Below are 24622 nucleotides of genomic sequence, written 5' to 3'. Positions count from 1 at the left end.
TAGGCAGTTGAAGACGTCTGGTTCGGTTGTCTTGGACGTGGAAGATGGCTGTACACGACAATCGTTGTATAAGGGTATGGAGGAAGGCAGACTCGAGGTTGTATTGTCAATGTGGATGTGGATGTAGAGATGGGTTGAATGTGAATGTCTTAACTATGGAGGTGCCTGAATATAAGCCTTTACATCCTGAGGCCTGTCGTAGGCGCCACTCTCAAAAATGCCTAAGGAAATAGCACTCGATTACTCAGGTACAGGCAACGGCTGCCTTCTTTCTGCCATGACGCAGAACTCGTAGCCAATTTCTCGTTGAAGCAAATGGTATGCTACAAAGGGTGATTGGGCTGCGCCCCAACTCGAAAAATAGAACGATAATTGGTCCAAACACGACAAAAAAGGTGACAGGTAGGCTGCAGACGTTCTAGCGCGTCTTCTGGAAGCTTGGGGTATTCGCGTGAACAGGTGGTGACTCCTTTCGCCCACCGCCCTCTGGGGCCGCTTCGTGATTCATAGCCACAAGAACGAGGCCAAAGTACGGTCTAGGGCGGCATTCGGAGTCCATGTCAGGCAGAAGCGTTGGAGTGGGGCGCTGTGAATGGTGAACTGGTTCGTTGCCTAGTTTGACTGAGATGAATACCGTGACTGCGCACAGCCTCGGTTTGTGGCCCCCTGCTGCGCACACGGCAGACTCGAGGCTCAATCGCAGGCGCTGGGAGTCACGATCATTGTCGATAAGTAGTAGCCATGTCCTTCAACTCGGGTATTCGCTTGGAGGATGACTCTCTTGCAACATCCTCGCTCACCGAAGCAACACAGCCCGCTGTCGGTTTGTTCAAGGTTGTGGTGTCGTTCAAACGGCTGCTGCGCCTCGGGAACATCAAGAACGCGGTGCTCGCAGTCATGAATTGTATGACAAGACGCGACGCATTTGGAGATGTGCCAGATGCCGAATTTTTGTCGTGCTTGCAATAAATCGGTTCCCGAGACAAAACGGATGAGGCGCTGCGTTGAAGAGCATGGAGTTGGGACGGATGGGTGACGGGGAAAGGCGCAGCATTCCGCGAAAACTTCCGAATCGAGTCTAGGGATTTTCTATTGGTTCTAAATTAGCAACGAACATTGCAAATGTGCATTTCAAGGTGATCACTCACAAGTTCCATCTCGGGGTTGCTCGTCTCCAACGGAGGTTTTGGGTCTGTTGCACATGCTGAGATTCATGGTTGTCGAATTGAGATATGTTGATGGGAGTTTTTTTTTGGACGGTGTGCTTAAGAGCGGGTGTGGTGAGACTGTGTCTGAGACTTTGAGAAACCACAAACTTGTCTGGCAATAGTACGTTGAGATAATGTATCAGTATTCTGTGACAGTGGGTGAAGCAGAAGCTTTTGTATTCAAGTCTCCTGAGTGTCCTCCCCAGCTTCTCACATGTCTATGTCGTCCTTCATTACTCACGGGGCAACAGGCGAGAGGGCAACCAGGTACGTGGCCCTCTCCCGGTACCTGCCCCAAGCATTGCTCAGTAAGTGAAGCTTGAGAGCCTGAGGTCATTGTCTCCTCAGAATAGCTTTAGCACGGTGACCGAAAAGGGATGCAACGAAACAGAGGTGTATGGCCCACATTCGTTGACACACTGTCCAATCGTCTCTCCGCCTCATCGGCCGGCGTCTGGAACAAACACGCTCAGGACTGACGTGCATGTTTGATGACATAAGCTCCTGGACGGACGTGAGGGAGGTCCTTGGACGTTTAGAGACCACAAAAGCTAAGCCGATTTGTTGCTTCACTTTTGTTATTGGCTCGCCTTCGAGTCAAATTCAAAGGCCATCGCCCCTATGAGGCTAAGCATCATCCTTCATTCACAAGCTCGCGCCGCCTTCCAGATGCTTCGATGACGCTGTCGCCGTGGAGACGGCGCGTTCAAAGCCATCCCAGACCGCCGTGCACTGGCGACAAAGGGTCACGGATTGAACACGCTGTCACGTTGACAGGACCCACACTGTAAATGCTGCGTTCTGACCAGTCGGACCACATGCCCTGGATGCAGGAACAGAAGCGGTGCACGGTCGGCCATTTGCCATGTGTGGCCGATATGCACGTCACAATTCTATCCCTGGAAACGCCGGTAGAGTTGTGCGTGTTTGAGACAAGACAGGTGCTTTGTTCATGCTTTGTTCGTTATCTCAATGTTGCGCCCTCCCCAATTATGCTCAAGCTGCGCCCCGACGCCCTCTCGCGATGTGATCGACAACCCATTCGAGCGAGCAGACGACCAATGACTCATCAAAGGCATGCGCGTTGCCCTACGCTGCGCTTCAAGCGGCAGGACTTTGGTGGCTGCAATTTGCCTTTTTGTGCAATGTTTCCTTTTGCGGAGGTCCCCCAGAGATGATCTTCGACGAAACATGTGCTGTGGAGGACTTTGCAAGCATCCGAGCAGCCAAGCCGCTGTCAGAGTGTCAGAATGTGGCTCCTGGACGACAGCTTTTTCGATCTAGATGCAGTCTTTCAATGCCGCCTCTCCGCTATCTTCGCTGTGTTCAACATATGGTAGTGGTGTCCTCGGGCTCTTCCATTCCCTACCACGACTGACTTCTCCACCGCTGATTAGGCTCGGCGAGGCCACCGTCCGTATCTACCGAACGTTGCACACCACTGTTTATACTTAGCAACACAATTCGTCTCCTATGTTACCTATTTGTCGATGCCTGGCTGGTTCGCTTCGTGTCACGCCCAAATCATGTGTCCAGCCTGACTGGACCCTCGACTAGGTGAGTGTGCTGCGGGCGTCAGCGCTAACACGACAAACTCGCCATATGGCTCTCGATACCCAAGTTGCAGAATTGCCTCCTGGCCAAAGTCAAAGATGTGTCCCCCGACAAGTTGTCTTTGCAGGCACAAGATGGATCGAATCATGTTTGTCCTGTGAGGACAGTAACCTTTCAATTCCATACTTTCAACCCTTCCGTTCAGCTGGGCTGGGCAACGGCCCGAGTTTCAGCTGCCACCAATGGTGGGATACGGTCATATTAGCTCTCATACATATTACTGGTGGTCATGCAGGTGCTCGTTAGTATTGAACTTTGAAGCTGCGCTCGTATTGCTCCCTTAAGCACCCTTCAGCCCTCCTTAGATCTACTCTTACCTTTGATACACAATCCCTCAACAAGCCTTTCACAATGCACTTCTCAGTCTTCGCTGCTGTCGCTGCTTTCAGCTCGACTGTTCTAGCCCAAAGTTTTGCCGGAATCCCGACATGTGCTGTGAGTGTTATCAACAACTCTCGATGGACGCGACTGACACTCCAACAGCAAACTTGCTTCTCGCAGAACCCGGGCACTTGCACTGGCCTTGACATCGCGTGCATCTGCGGTAACTTCGCTGGCGCCACGAGCGAAGTCGGCTGCTGTGCGATTTCAACTTGCTCTGCGACCGACCTACAGAGTGAGTTCAACGCCTGCCTCTGTCGTTCTTTGACTAATCAGACGCGTAGCAACCCTTACTATCGCTCAGGCTTTGTGCAGCGGCGCGGGTGTCACTGTGAACACTTCGCCTAACTGCTCTTCCAGCTCTGCGAACGCGACGGCTTCGGCGACTTCTGCGTCAGGCTCTGCCTCCGCTTCCGCCGCCTCCGCCTCCGCCTCTGCTTCTGCTTCTGCCTCTGCTTCTGCTGCTAGTAGCAGCGCAAGTGCAGCTGCTGGCAGTGCTGGTGCGGCGCCGCACCAGAGTGCCGGTGCCGGTCTCGGTCTCGGTCTCGCCGTGGCTGGGTTGCTCGCTGCGTTGTAGAAGCTTTGGTGTCGCGGAGGACGTTGACGCCGATGGGGGCTATATTGCGCGCAGAACATCATTGGATAATGAGCCTAAGGGATGCCAAATATGAGTCGTAGCTTTCAAATATAGTATCTTAATAATCTCCTTGTGGGTCGTTGTGAATGCTAGACATGATTGTCTCGTTCTGTAGAAGAGTACTACGAGTAAAGCTAGCTAGGCGTATACTAGTCGTGTCTAAGCAACACAAATTATACTTCAGTTTTGCACGTAGTTGTCCAGCTGTTGCAAGATTTCGCAGCAGGTTAGTTTTGGCTAATCAGTAGACTATACTGTTTGGTCAGCAATCCACGATGCTCTTATGGGACGAAGCACAGTTCTAAAGTAAAGTCCCTCGCAATATGCACCATTTGTGATGTTAGAGTGGACGTCTTTGTGGTGGGTCTCAAGTATATTTAGTTTCCCCGCTGAGCTGCGGCCAACCGTCCCCACATACCTCCCGTAACGTCAACGCCAGACCTCGTCAGATCGTGAATCATGGAAGAACACTCCACCGACGATAGAAAGAGCTGAGGACCCCAATCAACCCTCGATGATGGCTACGAAGTCCAACTTCAAGCGGGCGCTGCCTCAGGGGCCTGTCCTCAGCTCGGTGCGGTCCACGCGGATAGTTGACGACTCCAAAGCTATTCTGCCTGCAGGTACGTTCCAGAAGCACCCAACTTGAATAGGTCGTAACTATAATAGAGTTGATCAACACAATTCTCGATTACCTTCCTGTCCCCGACATTTTTAGCTTTGCGCGAACGTCGAAGCGCATGCAGGAGATGGTTTACGATGACACACGATGGATACAAAGATTGAATAGCATGGGTTGCTGGAACGAAACAGAGGCTAGGCAGAGGTTTGAAGAAACCATGCGAAGAAAATTGGAGGCACAGAGGGCAGAAGAAGCACGAAAGGCAGGTGTGGCATTCAACGGCAGCGCAAAGGGAATACCGCCAGGAGGAGATGAAGGCCAGCGCAAGATCAGCGTGACACTGTTCGACGCCACACTAGAGGAAGAGATGCAACGGAAATCTGTGGAATACAAAGCTCGACCACGGACATCAACGTTGGACAAAGGCTTCAACGATATGACGTTGTCGTCCTCTGGAACCTCAGGCCCGCCTCGAGTAGCTGCGATGGACCCACAAGCTGCTCTGAAGGTTCTATCGAAAGTACGCTCCATAAGAGGCATGGCACGGCAAGAGTACGGGAAAGTCTATGGAGCATTGGCACCATATTACTTCGACCTAGCAAGGTCGAGGAGTCATGCAGACCCTATACTTTTCCGGACATACCGCGATCCCGAGCAACAAGCGCTCATACTGTCACAGCTCAAGACGTTTGCGAAAAGCGATTACGCACAGGGCTGGAACCAGCGCGAGGAGAAGCTGGATACCATGACAGGCATCTTCGAAAATGCTGTGCTTCGGGAGTTCGAGCAAGGACACGAGGAGAAGGACTTTGATGGTCGCATGAAGAGGTTTGCCTCAGTATTAGTCGCTTTGAACGGCGGTGCAGCATGTTTAGACCTATTCATCCACAATCACCCGCTGATGCTAGAGAAGGATAAGTTAGGAAGTCCCATGGACTGTTTACAGCAACACGGCTCCAATCAGTTAAATCTGGAGCCATCGCATGAATTCTTCCGAGGGTTAGCAATAGCTCTGAACGATGAAGCGGCCATCATCGATCGCGTATTTCCGCCCACTGTCGATGTGCTACAACCTTTTCTCGAGCGTGTCGTAGAAGATGTCATCTCAGAGTATCTGACTACTTTACTTGACGAAGCGCACGATATCAGTATAGAAGTTTACCTAAAGGCTGTCGTGGGTGTCTTCGACCAAGCACTGCAACTCGCAGTCTCTCTACAGCCTACAAAGGGTTCGAAGTCGAACTTCCAGGACGAGTCGATGCGCACCATCTCTCACTGCTTCGAGCAGCATATTGACCTCTATCTACAAGAAGAGTTGGACTTTTTCAAACGAAACTCAGCCGCCGAGGTCGATGTCTGGGAAAAGCGGTTAACAGACGAGGAGCAAGCTACAGAAACACTATACATGTCGAATGTCAATCGGAAGGCAGCGAAGCAAGATTTCCTTTCGTCGTTCAAGAAGGTCGTCATGATGCCTGTCAATGTGCTCCCCACGATGGGTAGTTACAATGCCAGTAAATCAACTGTGGCAGCACCTGGCGTGACTGGCATTAGTACTCTGGAACCAACTCCTCCATCTGACGGGCAAACGCCCTCGCCACGGCTAGAAGCCCCGAGAACAGAACTTGCTGCAAAGGCAGCGATCATGAATTCTCGGTTGGAGGGCATTCGGTCACTTTTCAGCATTGAAGTTGCATTGAACCTCACGCACAAGGCGAAGTCGAGCCTCGAGCGAGCAGCACGGTTCGTCCGGCTTGGTGGGCAGTCGGGAGAAGAGGCAAGAGAGCTGTGTGAACAGGTGTTCATCTATCTAGTTCAGATTCTTGGAAATCGGCATATGAAGCTCGGTCTTGACAAAGCCGTCAGCCATCTTGCAGAATACCGACCTAGAGAAGTGGCAGATCACAGCAAAGAAGGCGTAGCGCCACTCGTGGCTTTTTTGGAACTTGTCAATGTCGGAGATCTGATTCAACAGATGGTCGAAGTGTTCTATTTCCAGGAGCTCGTCGCTGCCAACCTCACCGACCGCGACGACTTCCTCAGTCTTGCAGCAAAAGAGAGGAAGAGGTTCGAGGCGATGCTGGATGAGCGGGTCGCTGCAGGTCTCAACAAGGGTATCGACGTGCTCATGGACGAAGTGGAGTATTTGTGTGGGACTACTCAGCAACCCTCAGATTTCAACCCTCCCGTGGGTCATAACGGAGCTGTACAAGTCTTTGATATTGGGCCCAGCCCCACTGCAACAAAGATTGTGGACATTGTGTCGTCGCACACAAGCATGTTGGTTGGTAGTACCGACAAGAACGTGCTCGATGTTTTTAACCAGGAGGTTGGCGTGCGCTTGTTCGCCGCGCTCTGCAAGCATCTCAAGCGGCAAAGAGTCAGCGTGGACGGTGCGATTAAGCTCATCAGGTATGTTTATCCCATTCTTCAACCACTTCCGTAATATTAACGTCAAACAGCGATATGAACGCGTACAACGCCTACATTGTCTCCCTGCGCAACAAGTCACTCATGCAGTACTTTGCCGCGCTACGTGAACTCTCACAAATATACCTGATTGACGCCAAGGACGCGAAGGAGATTGCGACTATTATTGCAGACACGGATCGGTATCATGGCATCTTCCGGTCAGAGGAAGTGTATGAGTATGCAGAGAGGAGGGCGGACTGGTATCAGATCAAGAGCGCGGTGGAGAAGCAAATGTATGGTGTTGGATGTTTGGTTATGTAGGGTTGACTAGCGCTTTGCGATGCGTATGCAGGGTTCCGATGCAGCAACCATGGCGAAATTGCATACGAGTACCAGTTCGAGGTCATTTTCATAGTGCGTTTGACTTTGACAAAGACGTGTGGTTTTACCAAAGACCGGACGTGTTTCAATCGGCACTGCAATCTTCTGGCGACTTCAAGACTGATGCGAATGTTACTCCACGATTCTCAGCCTCACGGGTAGATGGTTCCTTCCCAAGCCGGCAAGTCATGGTCCGAGCGCCCATGGTTCACTTCACCATCCATCACAGCAACATTTAGTATCTTCATTGTTCATCGCTCTTTGTCGCACACATCCACAATTGCTTGCGCAAACAAGCTACAGCCACAACTTGCGCGTAGCCCTTCTTCGACGCTAGATTACTGTGCAGTTGCTGTTCATGGTTCCCCACTCCATCGGTACTATCATCCGACTTGCTAAACGGTTGTCTTTCACTTGTCTTGAGCCTCCAACTGCAGCGTAGATTGCTGATGGATTGGTGAGAGGCCAAGACTATCTCACTCCACGCGTAGCTTGCATTCATAAGCCTGGGACTTGGTCGATCTTCTGCGCAAAGCATCCCTAGACCCTCCATCATCGACCTGGAGTTATTTGCCCTAACTCCACTACCCCAGTCTACCACCACTTTACCTGGAGTTGCCCCAGCCTGGTCGATTGCTTCTACCGCAGTCTGCGACGCCTCTTTCATAGTAGACTGAAGCCATACCACAGCCATGGCGGGTAGGTGCTCGCTTGAGCTCTCGCACGCGTCGAGAGCATATGCTGATCATGTACAGAGCAACTGCCCCCAGAAGTCGAGCTTTCGTACGCCCATATCATCGACGAGATCCTGTCCGCCAGCGACTTGAATACCATCTCCGCGAAGCGCATACGGAAGGGCCTGCAGGAGCGCATTGGTCAGGATGTTAGCCACCAGAAGGTATACCGCGCATCGCAAAAGATTTAACGTGGAATCTGCTAACACCAAGAACAGGACGCCATCACGGCCCTCATCATGCAGCGGTTCGACAAGTTCAACTCGCGCGCGCCCACTGTTCCCAACCCCCAAGAGCCAGTTCACACTGTTGAACCCGGCGCGAAACGCATACATGGCGACACGCCTTCTGACGCGTCCGACAAGAAGCGCTCTCCCGACTCCGAGTCCGCGCTCTCCGAACTCGAGGATGCAGCTCCCCCGAAGAAGAAGGCCAAGAAGAGCAAGACAGCCGAGGACGAGGACGCGGCGTTTGCAGCACGGTTACAGGCCGAGGAGAATGCGCGGACAAGACCCACGCGAGGCGGAAACACGCGCAAGAAAGCGCCAGTGCCCAAGAAAAAGGCCAAGAAGAAGAGCTCGACGAAGGTCAAGGACGAGGATGACAGCGACGTGGCGTCCGGCAGTGGCGCAGAGAAGAAGAGCCCAAGCCGGAAGGGAGGGTTTCACGTACGTCCCCCACATAGTCTGAAGACATCCGGGCGCGCAGACTGACACGTGTGAATAGAAACCCATGGCCCTCTCCCCCGCGCTCTCGGAGCTCCTCGGCGTAACCCAGCTCTCGCGTCCCCAAACCGTCAAGAAGATATGGGAGTACGTCAAAGAGCGCGACCTCCAAGACCCCAGCGACAAGCGACAGATCCGCTGCGACGATGCCATGCGCGCCGTCTTCAAGCAAGACCGCGTGCACATGTGTACCATGAACAAGATCCTGGGTCAGAATCTCTACGCCGTGGACGAAATTACGTCCTAGGCGCGACCTTAAAGCGTCTTCGAGGCTGGCTCGCTGCACATGCATGGCTTTGTGTAATTTGTCAATTGCACTGTGCATGAGCTCGCTCAATAACAGATAGTCAATGGCTTTTTTTTGTGTTCTCTCTTTGGTTTAGCAGCATGGCGCATCGGTGATGTTTGGCAGCGCGCATGCATCACAGGCTCGTGACGGGTCCATCGTTTTCTTTTTTTCTCATTTCGTTTCTTCTCGCATTGGGAGCGGAGCGAGACACTGGAGCAGGGAGGGAGAGACGGGCTGGAAGCAGGTGGGTAAAGTGGCAGGACTTGGATAGGGGGGCGAAGTAGCGATGAGGAGGACGAGAAGACACTCGATTGAGGCGTATAGTGAGTGTCGTGCATAGTCAAACATGTAAATGACCAGACAAGTCCAACTACTGCATTATATGATATGCTAAGACATGACATACATAATATCGTCAAGACGTGAGATTACAAGACAAGAAAGACCACCTGCATTACATCCTCGCGCGGCCCCATCCCCCCCTCACCGATACCCACCCCTCCTCCGCCCCTCCTCCCCAATACTAACCCTCATCTTCTCCTCACGATACCCGCCCTCAAACCCACCCGCCCTACTCCGCTCCTCATACGCCCCGCGACTCCGACTCCGCTGCCTCCGCTGTTGCTGGCCACCCTCACTCGGCGCCCCCGCCCCCTCCACATACCTATAATGCTCGTACCCGGGCCCACGCTCCATCCGCTCCCTCCGCACCTCGCGCTCACGATACACATACTCGCTCTGCGCGGGACTCGAACTACGACTCGACGCGCTGGACTCGGGCGAGACCTCGACGTACTGCGCGCCGCCGTAGTGGCTGCGCGGCGGGGGCTCGACTTCGACGTACTGCGGGGCGCCGTGGCGGCTGCGTGGCGGAGCTGGTGGGTCGTGGTAGCTCCGCGGTGGCGGCGGGGGCGAGTCGTCGTAGATACTCCTCGGCGGGGCGGGCTCGTAGACGCTGCGCGGGGGAGGGGCGTCGTATACACTCCTCGGCGGGGCGGGTTCATACACGCTCCTCGGCGGGGGCGGCGGTTCAACAAAAACAGGCGCAGGTTGCGGCGCAGGAATCTGCAGCGGCGCGGGCGCGGGGACAGCGACGTAGGACGACGACGACTTGGCGAGGTAGGTGGCTGATGGGCGGGGGGATTCGCGGTCGCGGTCGCGCGTGTGTGTGCGCTGTTCGCGGACGACTTCTGTACGCGAGGAGCGGCGGGCGGAGGCGTGGGAGGCGCGGCGACGCGGCGGGGAGTGGTGTTGCTGGACTACGCGGTAGGGGACTATTACGTCTTCTTCTGGTTTTACTTTGACGAGGCACATGGTTGCTTTGGTGCGCGAGGTAAGTCGAGGGACGTGCGTGGGAAACGTGGGAGAACGTGGGTTGTGGGGTCCGTCTTGTTCGATCTGGGGATACGATGTGTAGGATGGAAGACGCAGGGCCCGCGAACACGAAGCACTCGACAAGTAAACGTGAAGGAGGGAAGAAAGGAAAGGAAAAACAAGAAGAAGAAGAAGACTGCGATCTAGGCGGCCCTTCCCCAGCCACATATGCGCCATGCGCCATGCACGAGGCTCTCTCTCTCTCCGCCTTGGAACGGAGAAAAGGCGATGCATGGTTTAACGTGCATGACGAGTGACGTGGTAGGCTGGCGCCGGTGCTTGATTGGGGGGACGGGACTGGACTAGCTAGCGCCGGTGGTGCTTGTCAGATTTAGATCCGGGATGTCAGGTACCGACCGGTACGTATGGGGACAGAACCAAGGAAAACACGTCTTGTGTTGTCTTGTCATGTCGTGTCATGTCGATAGCATGAAATGCAGAATATCAGATTTCGTTCAAGGGAAAGATAGGTTATCGAGTTCAGAAATAAAAGCCGATCGTAAACATTTCCGTGCATCAACGTTTCATATCTGGGTAAATCTACCTAGTATCATGTCAGGTACCAGCGCGCGCGCTACCAAACTAAACACACAAAACCAATGTCCAGACATCGTGAATTTTGCCCATGCGGCGTGTCTCATACCTCCTAATCCTACTCCTACTCCTAATCCTAGTCCCCAACTCCCCCACCCCAACCCCGTCCCTCACCAAACAGAAGAAATTTCCGAGTCAAACCGACCGCACGACTACTAATCATCCATAGGCTTGTCCTCGAGCGTCACGCCCCTCGGCGCCGGCGGCGGGTCTTCGAGTGTAACTCCACGAGGCGCAGCACCGTCTTCGCCTCGCAGACTCCCCATGGAATCTCTGTTGGCGGGGCCTCTCAGACTCCCCGTGGAGTCGCGGTTGCCTCTTGCCAAGCTGCCACCACCGCTACCGCCCTGTCTTCTTGGAAAGGGCACGCGGGTGCTCGACGGCGCTGGGTGGTCGGCGGCAGGAGTCGTAGGCGCAGGCGCAGGTGCAGGCGCAGGCGTAGGCGTAGGCTCTACGGTGCCGTTCGTGGTTGCGGTCTCGTCGGCATCAGGACTATCTGCGGTCACGGGCACTTCGAGAGAGCCGCGTTGAGTGGGTCTCCGCTCGGTTGGCGACGCCGTGTTGACGGGGAAGCGGGTCTGACTGCGGTCGCGACGATGGGTTCCCGAGGAACGAGCACCGGGGCCGGGCGATTTGTCTCGGGGAGAGCGTTGTGCGGCAATGGCCCGTTGGCGCTCTTCCATGTTTGCGCGTCGGTTGCTTTCGTCGGTCGAGATGGCTCGCGGACGCTGGGCACCAGACGAAGAGTGCGTCAAAGTACTGGCACGCTTCAGCTCGCCAAAAATCGCGTCTTTGTGCGCAAAGAGATCGCGGACGAGGCGGTAGCTGTAACGTTCATTCATGCTCAAGCTTGAATCTTGCTTCGGGCGAAGAACGCATGGTGCGAGTGCGTTGGCAAGAGCTGTGACATAGGCCTCGTCGGCTGAGGTGAGCTCGATGAGGCGAGTGAAGTGAGTACAGATGGCATCCAGAGTCGCGATGTTAGCAAGACGCAGTTGACCGAGCGTAGACTGGAGCACGGAGACACGCGTCTCTTCAGACGCATCGGTGGCTGTCGTGCTGTAGATTGTCTTGATGATTTCGTAGACATGGGACGAGACGAGAGAATCTAGTGAGACAAGTCAGCAATTGGTATGCCAGAGTGACGTCGGCAAGTACGTACCAGGAAGTTCCAGAAGATAGAGCTTCAGAGCGCTGGCAACAATCGGTACGTCGTACTTTTCAAGCACATCGTCCTTGAATCTCTTGCCCGTGTTGATGGTAGCTCGCAGGTTGTGCGTTTGCGCCAGCGGAACGTCAACAAGCCAGATACCACGGCGGGCCTCGTCGCCCTCCAGGTCGGGGTAGTGGTTGTCCAGGAACGTGAGAATCGTGGTGATAAGCACGGGCACACGCTTCTTGTCCGAGCGAGCTCGAGCTTCTAGATCAACACCAAACGTTTGTTCTGTATCGTATTAGCATACTAGTGCATCGTCGTTTGGGAGGGGTTAGTACCATCAACTGAATTGTAGTAATTTTCGTAAGTCGTAACCCTGGGCACAAACGGCCCGGTCCTGTAGTTCTCCAGCATGTATCGGAGATCGCCCAGTGGCTGAACCGTCTCTTGGAACAGCATCATCTTGTCCACTGTGCTCTGTAGACTAGGAATGACATTGCTGATGGCGCCGGAGAAGTCCAGAACGACAGCCTTGATGGCCTTCAGCCTGTCCAACTCGCACCGCTCCATGAACTTGAGGTGGTCGACCATAGCTTCTTCCAGGTTGCAGCGCAACGAGTCGAGCTTGTTCACAGACGTCTTGTAGCGCTCATCAGCTTCGCGGGCCTCTCGTCTGAGCCTCTCCGACGGTGTCTCGTTGGGATATTGGTTGTTGAGCGGATTCCAGCCTTGGAGGTACTCTTGGACTGCGCCTACGGGGGTGTCGACGGTGAAATTGCTGTCGGCGGATTTGTTCGACATGGCAGACAGGGCGGTAGACGCGCGGGTCAGGGGCTGCTTCTTCTCGGGGACGCCGGTGAGCTCGAAAGCCTTGGTCTTCCACTGGTAGTTCATCCTGGAGCTGTTGGCAAAGGTGCTGCCCACGTTGCCGACGAGGCGCAGAAAGCCGTGGTTGACCATGTCCTGGCCAATCCTCTCCGCGTAGCTGACGCTCGTGGCAGCCATGTGCTTCTGGATGTAGTCGGTGATGTCGGCGCCGTTGGAGCAGTTGAGGTAGGTGCCGAGGATGGGGACCTTGGCCTCGCCAATCTTGATGGACTCGAGCATGTGCGTCAGGATCTTCTTGACCTGCTCGGGCTGGTACGTCTCGTCGCCCAGCTCGATGGGGTCAGTGTCGCTGTCCTCGGGCTCGGTCATCTTGATGGTGGGGACCCTGGCCTTGGGGCTCTGGGCGGCCTCGCTCTGCGGGTCCTGGAAGGCCAGCTTGTCCTCCTCCTCCAGGTCCTCGACCAGGCGGCACTTGTTGTAGTACTGCGAGCGGAACTTGCGCACGGCGTCGGCCTGGCGGTCGTGGATCTTGATGCGGGATTGCAGGTCGTCCTGCGAGTTCTGCACGCGGGCGGCATGCGCCTCGCACCAGCGGCCAAAGGGGTTCACGACGAGCTCGCGGATGTTGGAGGCAATCTTCTTGTGGTTGGAAGCGGCTGCCTCCATCTCGGTGCGCACGCCCTCGTATGCCTAGTCCGTGTCAGCTCGCACGCTCGCCGGGCCGTTGTGGCTGCCACGCACCTTGCGCACGCTTGCGCCCTCGTCTCTGCTGAAGCCCCCGCCGACGCGGTCCGTGGCGGGCGAGATGGCCGACAGGCTGTTGCCGTAGACCTCCTCGGCGTCGGCTCGCATGCGGGCAACGGCGATGATCTGCTGGTTCTCCTGCACGCCCTGCTGCAGCTTCCCAAAGAGGACCCCCAGACCTGCGCGGCGTTAGCATGTGCGTGGGAGGTGCGTGGGAGGGCACCAGCATACCGCCCGCATAGTCGCTGGACCAGAAGGACGCAGCGAACCCGGTAGCCATGGCGGCAGGTTACAGCGCACGGCGTTGTGCGGGGCCACGGGAGGGAATGGCAGGATCAGACACACAGTGTCGTGGTCGTAGTAGTTCTAGGCGTGGGCGTAGGGAGTGTGGAGGAGGCAGTCTGGGGAAGGAAGGCCGGGCGCTTGCTGTCCCAGGATGCCGTGTCGCGCGGTGAAACACAGCGCGCTCGTCGAATACCGCGGGTGTGATGGCGGGCAGTAACAAAGGAAAAAGCGTGCTCGGAGCGTCGAGAAGCGAACGGAGGCTCAGCCAGGAGCGGGTTGCTGCGAGCTGAGGGCCAGCTGGGGTCGGGCTGGGCTGAGCGAGCTGAGCCCGCAGCGGACCCTGGAGCGGGCCTACCAAACCGGCTAGCGAGATATAAATACATACAGACGAGACGAAACGTCCACCGGGCGGCACCTGCAGGGAAAACCGGTACATGCACCAGTCAATGCATCATCGTGGGACGCTGCCTCTGCGACACGCGACGAGTGCGCCCTCCCCGCCCTCGCTCCTCGCCGCGACGAGACGAGCCAGCCGAGAGCAAGCATCATCACTCCCAGTATGTGCCACCTCGAGCGCTAGGTGCACGCTACAACGCTGCCCTGCCATTGCTGATCGTCGCCCTTCTTCGCAGGAGACTCTCTTCACTCTCCCATCTTCGCACCTCTGCGCCTCTGACCATGGGGACCATGTTTTTCGAGAGTAAAATCAACTATGAGCGCCATATCAAGTACTGGAGGCGCAACTTGAAGACCTTCTTGCCCAATGCTTACACGAGCAATGACGCCAACCGCATGACCCTAGCCCTCTTTACCGTCTCTGCACTCGATGTCCTGGGAGATCTCAACTCGGCCCTCTCATCCGAGGAGCGCCAAGGCCACATAGACTGGGTCTACAGCTGCCAACTACCAGATGGCGGTTTCCGCCCGTGGCCCGGGTCCAACTTTGGCCACCTGAGGAACGACGAGAACAAAATATGGGATCCCGCCCACATCCCCGGCACCTTCTTCGCCCTGCTCACCCTGATTGTGCTGGGAGATGGCCTGGAACGGGTGAAGAGGAGGGAGATACTAGCGTGGTTGGTCAAGATGCAGAGGCCCGAGGGCGGATTTGGGGAGACGTTGGGAGAGAGTGATTACGTACACGGGGGAAACGACTCGAGATTCGGCTACATGGCCACGGCCATCCGTTGGATACTGCGCGGCAACCTTGAGGGGCCTTGCGAGGGCGTGCCCGACATTGACGTGGACAAGTTTGTCGCCTGCGTCCGGCAAGCCGAGTCGTACGATGGAGGCATTTCCGAGGCGCAATACCACGAAGCCCACGCCGGCTTCACCTGCTGCGCCGTCAACGCCCTGTACTTTCTCGACCGCCTCCCCTTGCCGCCATCCCAGAAGCCAGACGGTCGTCTTCGCGGAGTCAGCAACTTGCCCGCTACCCTGCACTGGTTCGCCTCGCGGCAAACAGCCACACTCGAAGACGACGACGCAATCGACACATATGGCGACGAGACCGACTCCTCCGCGACCTGTCACGACGCGCACTCTTTCGTAAAGATGGGCGGCCAGCTTAGCATGCAGGGTCAAGTCAGCCTGGAGAAGGAGGATCCCTCGCATTACGAGCTCTCATGGGTGGGCATGAACGGTCGATGCAATAAGATCGCCGACACGTGCTATGCGTACTGGGTCTGCGCGCCTCTGCAAATCCTCAACCATCTGGAGATTGTCGACCGGAAGCCAATCCGCAAATGGTTGCTCGACAAGACACAGCATGCCGTGGGTGGGTTTGGCAAGGTCACGGGTGATCCGCCAGACATCTACCACTCCTTCTTGGGGCTGGTAGTTCTAGCCATGCTGGGCGAGACAGGCCTGCAAGACGTCGATGTAGCGTTGTGTATCAGCAGTAAGGCGAGGCGACATCTGGAATCACTACCATGGAGGAGGGAGATTCTGGGATAAAACGGGGCGCTATTTGATGACATGATAGGGATAGACTATAGAAGCATCTCTTTGCAGTTTTTAAAATGAACCTTTGATTAATATAAAAAATCCCCACTCCCGTCCACTTTACGCCACATATAAAGCACAGCCACATCGGCAAAACCTGCCCCCCAACCGCCGTCCATCCGCCCGCTCTCCCGCCGCATGTGCAAGCTCCCAAGTCCCCAAATCCTAATCCCTGCACCAATTTTCCCAAACTCCGGCCTCAATCCTCTCTCTTATACAACAGTCGCACCCCTTCCCCAACCCACATACCCCCAAACCCCCCCACCAAAAGCGCAAAAAAACTAAGGAAATGGCGCCCCCACCCCCCAAAAAGCGCAAAACCACCACCCTCCCCGCCGCCCCCGAGAAAATCTCCTTCGACCCGGACGCGCGCGCAGAGTACCTAACCGGCTTCCACAAGCGCAAGGTGGCGCGCACGAAGCATGCGCAGGAGGAGAATGCGAAGCGGGAGAAGGAGGAGAAGTTGAGGTTTAGGAGGGAGGTATGTTTATCCATTTCTTATGTATTTGGGTAGAGGGGGGAAGGGGGGGATGGGACATGGGGGGATAAGACGGGGATAAGACGGGGATGAAGGGATGGGATAGTGTGTTAATGATAAGAGCAGTTACGACAACAGCGCAAAGACGACCTCGAAAAACACGTCGCAGAAGTAAACCGCCTCGTCCGCCAAGCAAACGGAGACCTGAACCTCGATCTTCCGCACGACTCCTCCTCCTCCGACAATGACGACGACTTTAAGGGCTTCCCTGACCCCTCTACTTCCACCCCCAGCGACCCACCCCCCCTCAACATCGCAGACGAGTACCTAGACGCCGACAAGCACACAACCGTAACCATCGAATCGGTAACCATCGACCGGTCGGGCTTCTCCCGCCCCGGCGATGTAGACGAGGAGGCGGAGATGAAGCGCAAGAAGGCCGAGGAGACGGGGGCGAAGCGCGTGTGGACCAAGGCGTGGCCGAAGAGCGATAAGCCCAAAGTTCGGAAGAAGAAGTTTCGCTATGAGACCAAGGTGGAGAGGAAGGCGGAGCGGTTTAAGCAGGGGCTTAAGAAGAAGAAACAGGCTGCTGCGAGGAAGGGGGAGTAGGTGTGTTTGGTATGGGTTTGTGGGGGGTTGTGGACTGTTGCTGGGGATGGAGTGGGTTGGATGGACTTGTCAGCGCATAGCAAGACGTGGTGTTATGAGTGCTGGGTTTTGGCGGTGAGAAGCAGTAGTGGTTGATGCTTATATGAAAGCAATGATTGATTAGAGGATAGACGATGGTGTATAAAGTGAAGGATCAAGGCACAACGTCAAGTCTGAGAAACTGCCAAACAGTGCATTGCCTCACTCCAGAATCATCTAAAGCACACAAGCCCATTCATGCAGCTACAGCAAAGAAAACCAAAATATGCAAGGGGTAAAGGGGGTGTATGATGCTTCCTCCCACGCTCCAGACGACACACCGGTGCCATTGCAGATCCGTGCATTTTGCACCACGCTCCACTCAACACTCCACTCGACTAAATACGACAACGGCCGCCAAAGAGAGACGACGGTAAGCTCAGATGTTGTTGAGGTCGCCGACAAAGTCGTCGAGCTCCTTCTTGGTGTTGGCGAACTTGGTGGCCATTTCCTCGTACTTGGTTTCCCACTGGTCGCGGGCCTGCTCGAGGGCTTGGACTTTGCGTTCGTAGTGGCCAGACTTGACGTCGGTTTGGCGGAGTCTATCATCATTAGCAGGCGTAAATGTAATATAGCAGGAGCAACACACTTCTCGTTGAGCTCGCGGATGGTCCTGTCAGACTCCTCAGCCTCTTCCTCAAGCACCTGGATCTTGCGCTGCAGGCCCTCGGCCTGGGTGCCGGCCTGAGCGCCTGCACCGGCCTCGTCCTTGTAGGTCTTGACTTGCGCTTCGAGCTTCTCCACCTCGCCCTCGAGCACAGAGTTCTTGTGCGAGAGCGACGTAATCTCCTGCTCCTTCTGTGTCGTCTCCGACTCGAGCTGCTTGACCTTGACCTTGAGCTCTTCGGCCCGGGCACCGCTCTCGTCCGCCTCGACGCGGAGAGCCTCCATGCGCTGTGTCGCCCTGTCAGCTGACTGGGCGTGGGGTGTGCCAGCGACGCCTTTGTGCTGGGCCTGGGTCCGCAGAAAGGGTCGTGGCGGGGTAGCTGGGGACACTCACCTTCTTGATCTGGTCCATGGCTGCGGGGTGTCGTGTGTGGTGTGGGAGGAGAAAAGGTGCGGTGGGTGCAAAGGCTGTAGGTGGGAGGGCGGCGGGTGTTGGGAGGATATAGCAGACAAAGGGCGGTGGTGTTGGCAGAGGAAGGGAAAGTGTCTGAGCCAGCGCTGATATGCATGCAGCCCTGGGGCGCCGCTGCCGAAAGGAGTCCGGCCCCTGTCCGCCAAGACGACCCTGGCTGTGCTGCTCCTCGCTAGCATCTAGCATAGCAACCAAGCGTAAACAGACGCGGCGATAAGATAGCTGCCGACCACCACTCCACAACGCGCTGCACGACGACTCGCTCAATGTAACCACAGCCATGGCTACTCTCGCCGCACACGATCAGGAAAATGTGGTGCGCGCCCTGCACACGGGCCCCGCTGGCAAGCCACTCAACGCCGGCCTGAAGAGCTTCGCCGCCAAAACACCCGCAAACAAAGCCCCCAAGACGCCGTTCAAGGTCCCGCTCAACGACGAAAATGCGGTCGCGAAAGGCGGAAAGTCTGTGCTGCAGACAAAGGGCAAGGGCACTGAGAACCTGCTCATGACGAGCAAGAAGAGCGGCAAGCTGGACGAGAATGCATTCATCACGCCTGCTGGTGAGTCCTGACATGTATGGCTACTGTGACACAACTAGAAGCTGATGCATGGCAGCTCAACGCACGCGCGCCCCGCTGGGCATGAAGACGACCAACGCCAAGGGTAAAGCTTTCCAGACGCCCGCGCCTCTGTCGTCTGCAAAGACGCAGAAGGTAAGCCCGCGCATGCGCCGCCCCAAAGTGAAGATCCACCAGCCCGAGCCAGAGTCTGCGTCCGAAGATGACGTGCCCGACATCGAGTACATGCCGCCGAAAGAGGTTCCGCTTGCAGACGACATGGACGACTATCTCCCGCGCGACGCCAAGTTCCCCATGTTCGAGGGCGCAAACATGACGCGTGGTGTCTGGGAGACCTACCACAACCCCATCGAAGACGACGGACGCACGCGCATGCAGCGCGAGTTCGACGAGGGCCTCGAGAGGGACCGCAAGAAGCGGGACGAACAGTTTGACAAGCTCTTCGAAGAGCAGCAGGCCAAGGACGACGCCGAGATGAGGCGCTACTTTGGGATTGACGAGTCTAAGAAAGAAGCGCCTAAGACGAACCTCAAACCTGCAGCCCCCAAACGGACAAACTCCAGCCTTTCGACGATGAGAGCCAGGTCCGCAGCCGCAGCCCTTTCATCCACATCAAAGCCCAGCTACGCCGCTCCCACCACTGCCACCAAATCGCGACTGCCCAACAGCCTCGTCTCGAGCAAGAAGCCCGCAAAGCCCCTTGCAGAGCGATCTGCATCCCGTCAAGCAGCCGCCGCCGCAGCGTCCAAGAGCACAATCGGCTACGCGCAGGGTCGCGCCTCACGTTCCGGCCCAGCAGTTCGTAAACCACTCTCCAACGTTACCAAGCCGCCTCCCTTCTCTGCCGCAACCCGTCGCCCCGCCACTGCCTCGTCCATCCACCACCGCAGCGCAAGTGCAGCTCCCACCGTTGGAAGAGTCCAGGCCCCTTCCTCCCGCTCCATCTCGACGTCTTCGGATGCCACGCTTGTTGCGCCTCCCGTGACGGATGAGCGGAACTACCGTACGGCAGAGGATCTGGAGCGAGAGATGAACCTATTGCTTCTGCAGGACGACGAGGACGCGGATGCCGACGCGTGGATGAACAACTTCAACAGCCAGCTGCATGGCGACCCGATTGACGAGGATCAGGAGGACTTTCAGTTCCAGCTTCCCGAGGGATTTTAGGGTCCAGCCTACTGGGATTGTTCAGGGTTCATTCAGTTCGACGGTCATTTGTATGATAAAATTATCTGATAATCAGGCATGGAGAAGGCAGTGTAGGCGATGAGGCTTGTTCACGCCCTCCCGCCATCTTGGTTTTGTTTGGCGTTGTGTTTATTGTTTTGGATACCTCATTACGCGCTCGAGTCGCGATTGGACGGAAACTCTGGATTGTGTATGGCTCAGACGCGTCAAGGAAAGTGTCGTGTTTTGCCCTGTAATACCTTGCACCGTAGTCAATGTTCAGCATATCAAATAGACTTGGTCGAAAAGGTCCTTCTAAACTATGAGGTCATTCTCTGTTCTGCATTCCGATTCCGACAGTACCCAAACACGATATATATTTAGCACTATCCTAGACTCCAATTGATGTGCACATTGGTCAGCATTTAGGGCAGCCTTGTTTAGACTTTGGGCAACAGTGGAGTAGGCCAGTCTGGCATCAAAGCGCATAATCACCGTCATTCAAGCCGACCTGACCGCAAAGCTGAGTGTGACCTCGACAGTACACGTGCGCATCTTCGACGACTATCGCCTTAGTCAAACACGATATATTTGCCTAGACGGACAGCAGGGTCTCTGACATGCTTGCTACGTAATAGTCCATCTCCGCAACCGTCCGCCGCCGAACATGTCTATCCGCGTCCTGATCAAAGACTACCCACACCGCGCAATCGCCCTCGCGACGCCCACCCACGCCCTCGTCCTGCGCCACAGCTCAACCTCGACCGAGCACAATGGGAATGTTTCCAGTACGTCGCTGGGGAGCAATGGCTCAGGCGCAGCACGCTGCATGGTCGAGTTCTCCAAGATCGAGGATGTGGACCTGAACGACTACCGGGCGCTCCACTCGGTCAAGGCACACGGCACCCTGGGCCTGATTACCGTGGAAAGCGATGTATTCCTGGTAGTCGTCAACAGCGCCAGCAAGGTCGCGACGGTGCGCCCGGGCGAGACGGTGCAGAAGATCAACTCGGTCGGCTTCTACTGCCTGACCAGCGCGAGCTACGACACCCTCCTCGACGACGAAGTCAACCCCTACCCGACCGACACGGTGGACGACGAGGGATACGAAATGGGATATGGGAGGGGCAAGGAACAGGCGATCCACGAGCATCCGTGTCTGGCGCTCAAGAAGCTGCTGAGCAGCGGCACCTTCTACTACAGCTGGGACTTTGACCTTACGCGGCGCGTCCAGGATCGCTCATTGAATGCTGCCGCCATTTCAATCGACAGCCTTAATGCTGGCTTCTTGTGGAACTCGTACATGATCCAGCCGTTGGTGGACTTTAGGAGCAGACTTGCGCCCAAGGAAAAGGATGCGCTCGATGGCTCGGGGATCCTGACATCTGCCATCCGCGGCTTTGCCCTCACTGTTACCGTCCCCACACACTCCTCGCCGATAAAGTCTCGTGGAACGGGTGTACCAGCCCATATGACACTGATCTCACGGCTGTCTTGCAGGAGGGCTGGAACGAGGTTCAACTCTCGTGGTATCGACGATGATGGAAACGTGGCGAACTTTGTCGAGACAGAAACCGTGTTCTGGGACCCAACTGGAGTCTGCTTCTCGTACGCGCAGGTACGGGGCAGTGTGCCGATATTCTGGGAGCAGCAGTCCGGTCTTCTTCCCGGCCAGCAGAAAATCACCATCACGAGGTCTCCCGAAGCCACGCAGCCGGCTTTCGACAAGCACTTTGAGAACCTAGAGCTGGGCTATGGAGCCATGCACGTAGTCAACCTGCTGAGCAACGAGAAACCAAATGAGATGGAACTGTCACACAGATATCGAGGGCATGTCAGGAACAGCCCTCTAAACTACGGAATCGAGAAGAGCGACCGCGAACACGAACTCCTCAAACTCACCGAATACGACTTTCACGCTGAGACGAGGGGGCCTGGTGGATATGAAATGGCTAGCATGATCTCTCAGTGGATACAAGGTTCTGCGGAGGGGTTTGCCTACTATCTTTCCGAAGAGAGGGAGCAGGTTGTTAGGGAGAATGGGCAAGAACACATCATCAGCCGATCGACATCAATATTACAACAAGAGGGCGTGTTTAGGACGAATTGCCTGGACTGTCTAGACCGAACGAACCTCGTGCAGACGATCATTAGCAAGATGGCAATCGAAATCTTCTTGAGGCACAACGGTCTTACTGGCAGTCAAGACTTCTGGGTCAGGCATTCGAGTATGTGGGCAGACAATGGCGACGCGCTTTCCAGAATCTACGCTGGTACTGGAGCGCTGAAGTCCTCGTTCACACGGCACGGGAAAATGTCACTAGCTGGTGCTCTGGCCGACGCCCGAAAGAGCGCGACAAGAATGTACATCAACAACTTTGCCGACAAGGGCCGGCAGAACACTATCGATATGCTCCTCGGTCGGCTGATGGGCCAAATCCCAGTCCATCTCTACGACCCAATCAACGACTTCGTTACTGCCGAGCTCACCAGACGAGCCGTTGAATTCTCGGAAACGGAGACTATCAATATTCTTGCTGGGACATTCAACGTGAATGGCAAGACGCGCGGTCTTAAGGAAGATCTATCGCCATGGCTATGTCCCAACGTCGATCCCTCACAACAATGTCCTGAGATTGTCGCCGTGGGCTTTCAGGAAATTGTCGAGCTGAGTCCCCAGCAGATCATGTCCACAGACCCGGACCGGCGTCGGAGGTGGGAGGATGCCGTGAGGGAGTGCCTCAATAAGAATGCGGCGAAACATCAAAGATCAGATTATGTGATGCTCAGGGGAGGACAGCTTGTCGGTGCGAGCTTGTCCGTCTTTGTGAGGACGGACTGCTTGAAGCATATCAAGAATGTTGAGGGCAGCTTGAAGAAGGTGAGAGTTTGTGATTTGTGATTTCAAGGGCGCGAAGCTGATTATGACGCAGACTGGCATGTCTGGTATGGCGGGAAACAAAGGAGCAGTGGCTATCCGCATGGAGTATGCTAATACTTCTATTTGCCTCGTCACTGCACATCTTGCGGCTGGATTCGCCAACTATGAGGAGCGCAATCGCGACTACAAGACCATTAGCCACGGTCTGAGATTTCAGAGAAACAGGTCGATCGAAGATCATGAGACGGTCATTTGGCTCGGCGACTTCAACTACAGAATAGGGCTCAGTAACGACAAAGTGCAGAGGTTGTGTTACGATGGCGACCTCGAGACTCTATACGACAACGATCAGGTGAGGTGGCTCGCTGTTATTGTGAGAATGTGTTTCTAACAGTTCCAGCTCAATCTCCAGATGGTAGCCGGCCTAACCTTCCCTTACTACTCCGAAGCTCGCATCACCTTTGCACCTACGTACAAGTACGACATCGGCACCGACGTATACGACACTTCTGAAAAAGCACGTATTCCCGCTTGGTGCGACCGCGTGCTCCGCAAAGGCGACAACATCCGGCAAATCCACTACGACTCCGCGCCGCTCAGATTCTCAGACCATCGACCAGTATACGCCACATTCCAAGTCCTAGTCCAGCGCGTGGACGAGAAGCGAAAAGACACCATGAAAGCCGAGCTCTACAAGCAACGCCGCGCCTTCGTCGGCGACACCCGAGCCAGCGGGCGCGTCGGCGAAGACGAAACCGACGACGAGGATCTCCTCGGATACGAGAGCGTCGAACCCGGCCTCCCCCCCGCCAGCTCCGACCGCCGGAAATGGTGGCTTGACAACGGTACCTCCCTCCTCCTCATCCCCCTCGCGGCATGGATACTCATCTTCGGCAGGTCTCCCCGCGAAATCCCGCATCCAACCCCCTTCTAACGACCACTTCCCCAACCCAAACCACCCCAGCAACCCCTTCACTCCCAGCCCAGAACCAGACTGGGTCCAAGTCACCCGCACAGCCGGAACCACCACGAGGCCTGAACTCCCGCCCCCCCGTGGCTCCCAGCGCGCACGCACAGTCGACTTCAACGCCCTCGGCCCCTCCGCCCAGCAACACCCAGGCGGAACACGCAAACTCATAGCCCCGCAGTACAACCCCCGCGACCCCTCGCAAATCACCTACTCAGACGGCGCACACGACTCCCTCCATCGCTCCGCTTCCACAGCATCCTCGACACGCTCCCTGCCCCACCGTCCCCAGCAACAGCAACAACCACAACCACACGTCCTGCGCAAACCAATGCCCCCGCCTATCCCCAGCAAAAAGCCCTCCCTCCACGCTTCCGCCACGCACAGGGATGAACGCTACCGCGACGACCCCGACCCCCAGTACGAACACGAGCGCAGAGCACACCCGCAGCCCCCGCCTGCGCGCCGCTCCATGGCCGCCCCGCCTAGTGGGTACGCATACACACAGCCTCCCTCCTCGTCGGCGGCGCAGAAGCTGAGGAAACCGGTTCCGGTGCCGAATTTCATGGATGATGGGGGGGAGGAGAAACCTGCGTTGCCGCCTAGGACGGGGACGGGGCTGAGTAGTGGGAGTGGGCGTGGAAGCGGTAGGCCAGGTACGAGGAGTCTGCTGGATGATGAGCCTGAGGCGGAGGATTTGGAGGGGTATCGGGGGTGGGAGGTGCTTAGACCTGTGCGGTGAGGTGTGGTGGAAGTATTGGGAGATATGATGATGGGGGAAAGGCAGTATTGACTGAA

General features: G+C 56.1%; 10 protein-coding genes across 10 annotated transcripts; 7 read left to right on the top strand and 3 right to left on the bottom strand.

The window, feature by feature from the left end:
- Positions 1–3173: 3173 nt before the first annotated feature.
- On the top strand, positions 3174–3780 carry P153DRAFT_353249 (uncharacterized protein; the record flags this gene model as incomplete). Its single annotated transcript, XM_033666427.1, has 3 exons — positions 3174–3257; positions 3306–3438; positions 3488–3780. 3 exons carry the CDS (start codon positions 3174–3176, stop codon positions 3778–3780), a joined length of 510 nt encoding a protein of 169 aa, XP_033528425.1.
- Positions 3781–4262: 482 nt separating this feature from the next.
- On the top strand, positions 4263–7326 carry P153DRAFT_330799 (secretion pathway protein Sls2/Rcy1). The gene is made up of 3 exons (XM_033665443.1): positions 4263–4463; positions 4510–6874; positions 6925–7326. Exons 1-3 carry the CDS (start codon positions 4355–4357, stop codon positions 7193–7195), a joined length of 2745 nt encoding a protein of 914 aa, XP_033528424.1. The 5' UTR covers positions 4263–4354; the 3' UTR covers positions 7196–7326.
- A 183-nt stretch (positions 7327–7509) lies between these two features.
- Positions 7510–9375, top strand: P153DRAFT_306844 (SWIB-domain-containing protein). Its single transcript, XM_033664642.1, has 4 exons — positions 7510–7954; positions 8011–8153; positions 8208–8657; positions 8716–9375. Exons 1-4 carry the CDS (start codon positions 7948–7950, stop codon positions 8959–8961), a joined length of 846 nt encoding a protein of 281 aa, XP_033528423.1. The 5' UTR covers positions 7510–7947; the 3' UTR covers positions 8962–9375.
- Positions 9376–9486: 111 nt separating this feature from the next.
- On the bottom strand, positions 9487–10640 carry P153DRAFT_427908 (uncharacterized protein; the record flags this gene model as incomplete). The annotated part of the gene is made up of 1 exon (XM_033672691.1): positions 9487–10640. Exon 1 carries the CDS (start codon positions 10609–10611, stop codon positions 9487–9489), a length of 1125 nt encoding a protein of 374 aa, XP_033528422.1. The 5' UTR covers positions 10612–10640.
- Positions 10641–10886: 246 nt separating this feature from the next.
- P153DRAFT_427907 (Rho-GTPase-activating protein 8) lies at positions 10887–14309 on the bottom strand. Its single transcript, XM_033672690.1, has 5 exons — positions 13931–14309; positions 13697–13878; positions 12466–13645; positions 12134–12415; positions 10887–12079 (listed from the first exon to the last, which is right to left on the bottom strand). The coding sequence occupies exons 1-5, from the start codon at positions 13977–13979 to the stop codon at positions 11127–11129; spliced, it is 2646 nt and encodes an 881-aa protein (XP_033528421.1). The 5' UTR covers positions 13980–14309; the 3' UTR covers positions 10887–11126.
- Positions 14310–14442: 133 nt separating this feature from the next.
- On the top strand, positions 14443–16011 carry P153DRAFT_330789 (geranylgeranyl transferas-like protein type i beta subunit). The gene has a single exon (XM_033665442.1). It carries the CDS (start codon positions 14663–14665, stop codon positions 15938–15940), a length of 1278 nt encoding a protein of 425 aa, XP_033528420.1. The 5' UTR covers positions 14443–14662; the 3' UTR covers positions 15941–16011.
- Positions 16012–16186: 175 nt separating this feature from the next.
- Positions 16187–17309, top strand: P153DRAFT_427905 (uncharacterized protein). Its single transcript, XM_033672689.1, has 2 exons — positions 16187–16469; positions 16593–17309. Exons 1-2 carry the CDS (start codon positions 16278–16280, stop codon positions 17073–17075), a joined length of 675 nt encoding a protein of 224 aa, XP_033528419.1. The 5' UTR covers positions 16187–16277; the 3' UTR covers positions 17076–17309.
- Positions 17310–17532: 223 nt separating this feature from the next.
- On the bottom strand, positions 17533–18171 carry P153DRAFT_372536 (uncharacterized protein; the record flags this gene model as incomplete). The annotated part of the gene is made up of 3 exons (XM_033669404.1): positions 17533–17695; positions 17743–18047; positions 18154–18171. The coding sequence occupies 3 exons, from the start codon at positions 18169–18171 to the stop codon at positions 17533–17535; spliced, it is 486 nt and encodes a 161-aa protein (XP_033528418.1).
- Positions 18172–18439: 268 nt separating this feature from the next.
- Positions 18440–20262, top strand: P153DRAFT_306831 (uncharacterized protein). Its single transcript, XM_033664641.1, has 2 exons — positions 18440–18791; positions 18847–20262. Exons 1-2 carry the CDS (start codon positions 18512–18514, stop codon positions 19974–19976), a joined length of 1410 nt encoding a protein of 469 aa, XP_033528417.1. The 5' UTR covers positions 18440–18511; the 3' UTR covers positions 19977–20262.
- A 206-nt stretch (positions 20263–20468) lies between these two features.
- Positions 20469–24595, top strand: P153DRAFT_330779 (uncharacterized protein). The gene is made up of 4 exons (XM_033665441.1): positions 20469–22857; positions 22910–23209; positions 23258–23702; positions 23755–24595. The coding sequence occupies exons 1-4, from the start codon at positions 20644–20646 to the stop codon at positions 24564–24566; spliced, it is 3771 nt and encodes a 1256-aa protein (XP_033528416.1). The 5' UTR covers positions 20469–20643; the 3' UTR covers positions 24567–24595.
- The last annotated feature ends 27 nt before the right edge of the window (positions 24596–24622 follow it).

This window comes from Dothidotthia symphoricarpi, assembly GCF_010015815.1.
Source record: "Dothidotthia symphoricarpi CBS 119687 unplaced genomic scaffold P153scaffold_2, whole genome shotgun sequence".
In the NCBI taxonomy this organism is placed as follows: Eukaryota; Fungi; Ascomycota; class Dothideomycetes; order Pleosporales; family Dothidotthiaceae; genus Dothidotthia; species Dothidotthia symphoricarpi.
Note: the sequence above shows the minus strand (reverse complement) of the source record. Positions and strands in the feature narration are given on the sequence as shown.

Bases quoted from the DNA above. Each gene is read 5' to 3' on its own strand.
- P153DRAFT_427907 (XM_033672690.1), bottom strand. From the start codon at position 13,979: ATGGCTACCGGGTTCGCTGCGTCCTTCTGGTCCAGCGACTATGCGGGC. The intron at 12,416-12,465 runs GTACTAACCCCT...AATACGATACAG, and splicing joins TTACTACAATTCAGTTGATG to AACAAACGTTTGGTGTTGAT. The intron at 12,080-12,133 runs GTACGTACTTGC...TTGTCTCACTAG, and splicing joins CTATCTTCTGGAACTTCCTG to ATTCTCTCGTCTCGTCCCAT.
- P153DRAFT_330779 (XM_033665441.1), top strand. From the start codon at position 20,644: ATGTCTATCCGCGTCCTGATCAAAGACTACCCACACCGCGCAATCGCC. The intron at 22,858-22,909 runs GTGAGAGTTTGT...ATTATGACGCAG, and splicing joins TTGAGGGCAGCTTGAAGAAG to ACTGGCATGTCTGGTATGGC. The intron at 23,210-23,257 runs GTGAGGTGGCTC...TAACAGTTCCAG, and splicing joins CTCTATACGACAACGATCAG to CTCAATCTCCAGATGGTAGC.
- P153DRAFT_427905 (XM_033672689.1), top strand. From the start codon at position 16,278: ATGGCGCCCCCACCCCCCAAAAAGCGCAAAACCACCACCCTCCCCGCC. The intron at 16,470-16,592 runs GTATGTTTATCC...TGATAAGAGCAG, and splicing joins AGTTGAGGTTTAGGAGGGAG to TTACGACAACAGCGCAAAGA.
- P153DRAFT_306844 (XM_033664642.1), top strand. The intron at 8,154-8,207 runs GTATACCGCGCA...CACCAAGAACAG, and splicing joins AGGATGTTAGCCACCAGAAG to GACGCCATCACGGCCCTCAT. The intron at 8,658-8,715 runs GTACGTCCCCCA...ACGTGTGAATAG, and splicing joins GCCGGAAGGGAGGGTTTCAC to AAACCCATGGCCCTCTCCCC.
- P153DRAFT_306831 (XM_033664641.1), top strand. From the start codon at position 18,512: ATGGCTACTCTCGCCGCACACGATCAGGAAAATGTGGTGCGCGCCCTG. The intron at 18,792-18,846 runs GTGAGTCCTGAC...GATGCATGGCAG, and splicing joins TGCATTCATCACGCCTGCTG to CTCAACGCACGCGCGCCCCG.
- P153DRAFT_330799 (XM_033665443.1), top strand. From the start codon at position 4,355: ATGATGGCTACGAAGTCCAACTTCAAGCGGGCGCTGCCTCAGGGGCCT. The intron at 4,464-4,509 runs GTACGTTCCAGA...TAACTATAATAG, and splicing joins CAAAGCTATTCTGCCTGCAG to AGTTGATCAACACAATTCTC. The intron at 6,875-6,924 runs GTATGTTTATCC...AACGTCAAACAG, and splicing joins GGTGCGATTAAGCTCATCAG to CGATATGAACGCGTACAACG.
- P153DRAFT_330789 (XM_033665442.1), top strand. From the start codon at position 14,663: ATGGGGACCATGTTTTTCGAGAGTAAAATCAACTATGAGCGCCATATC.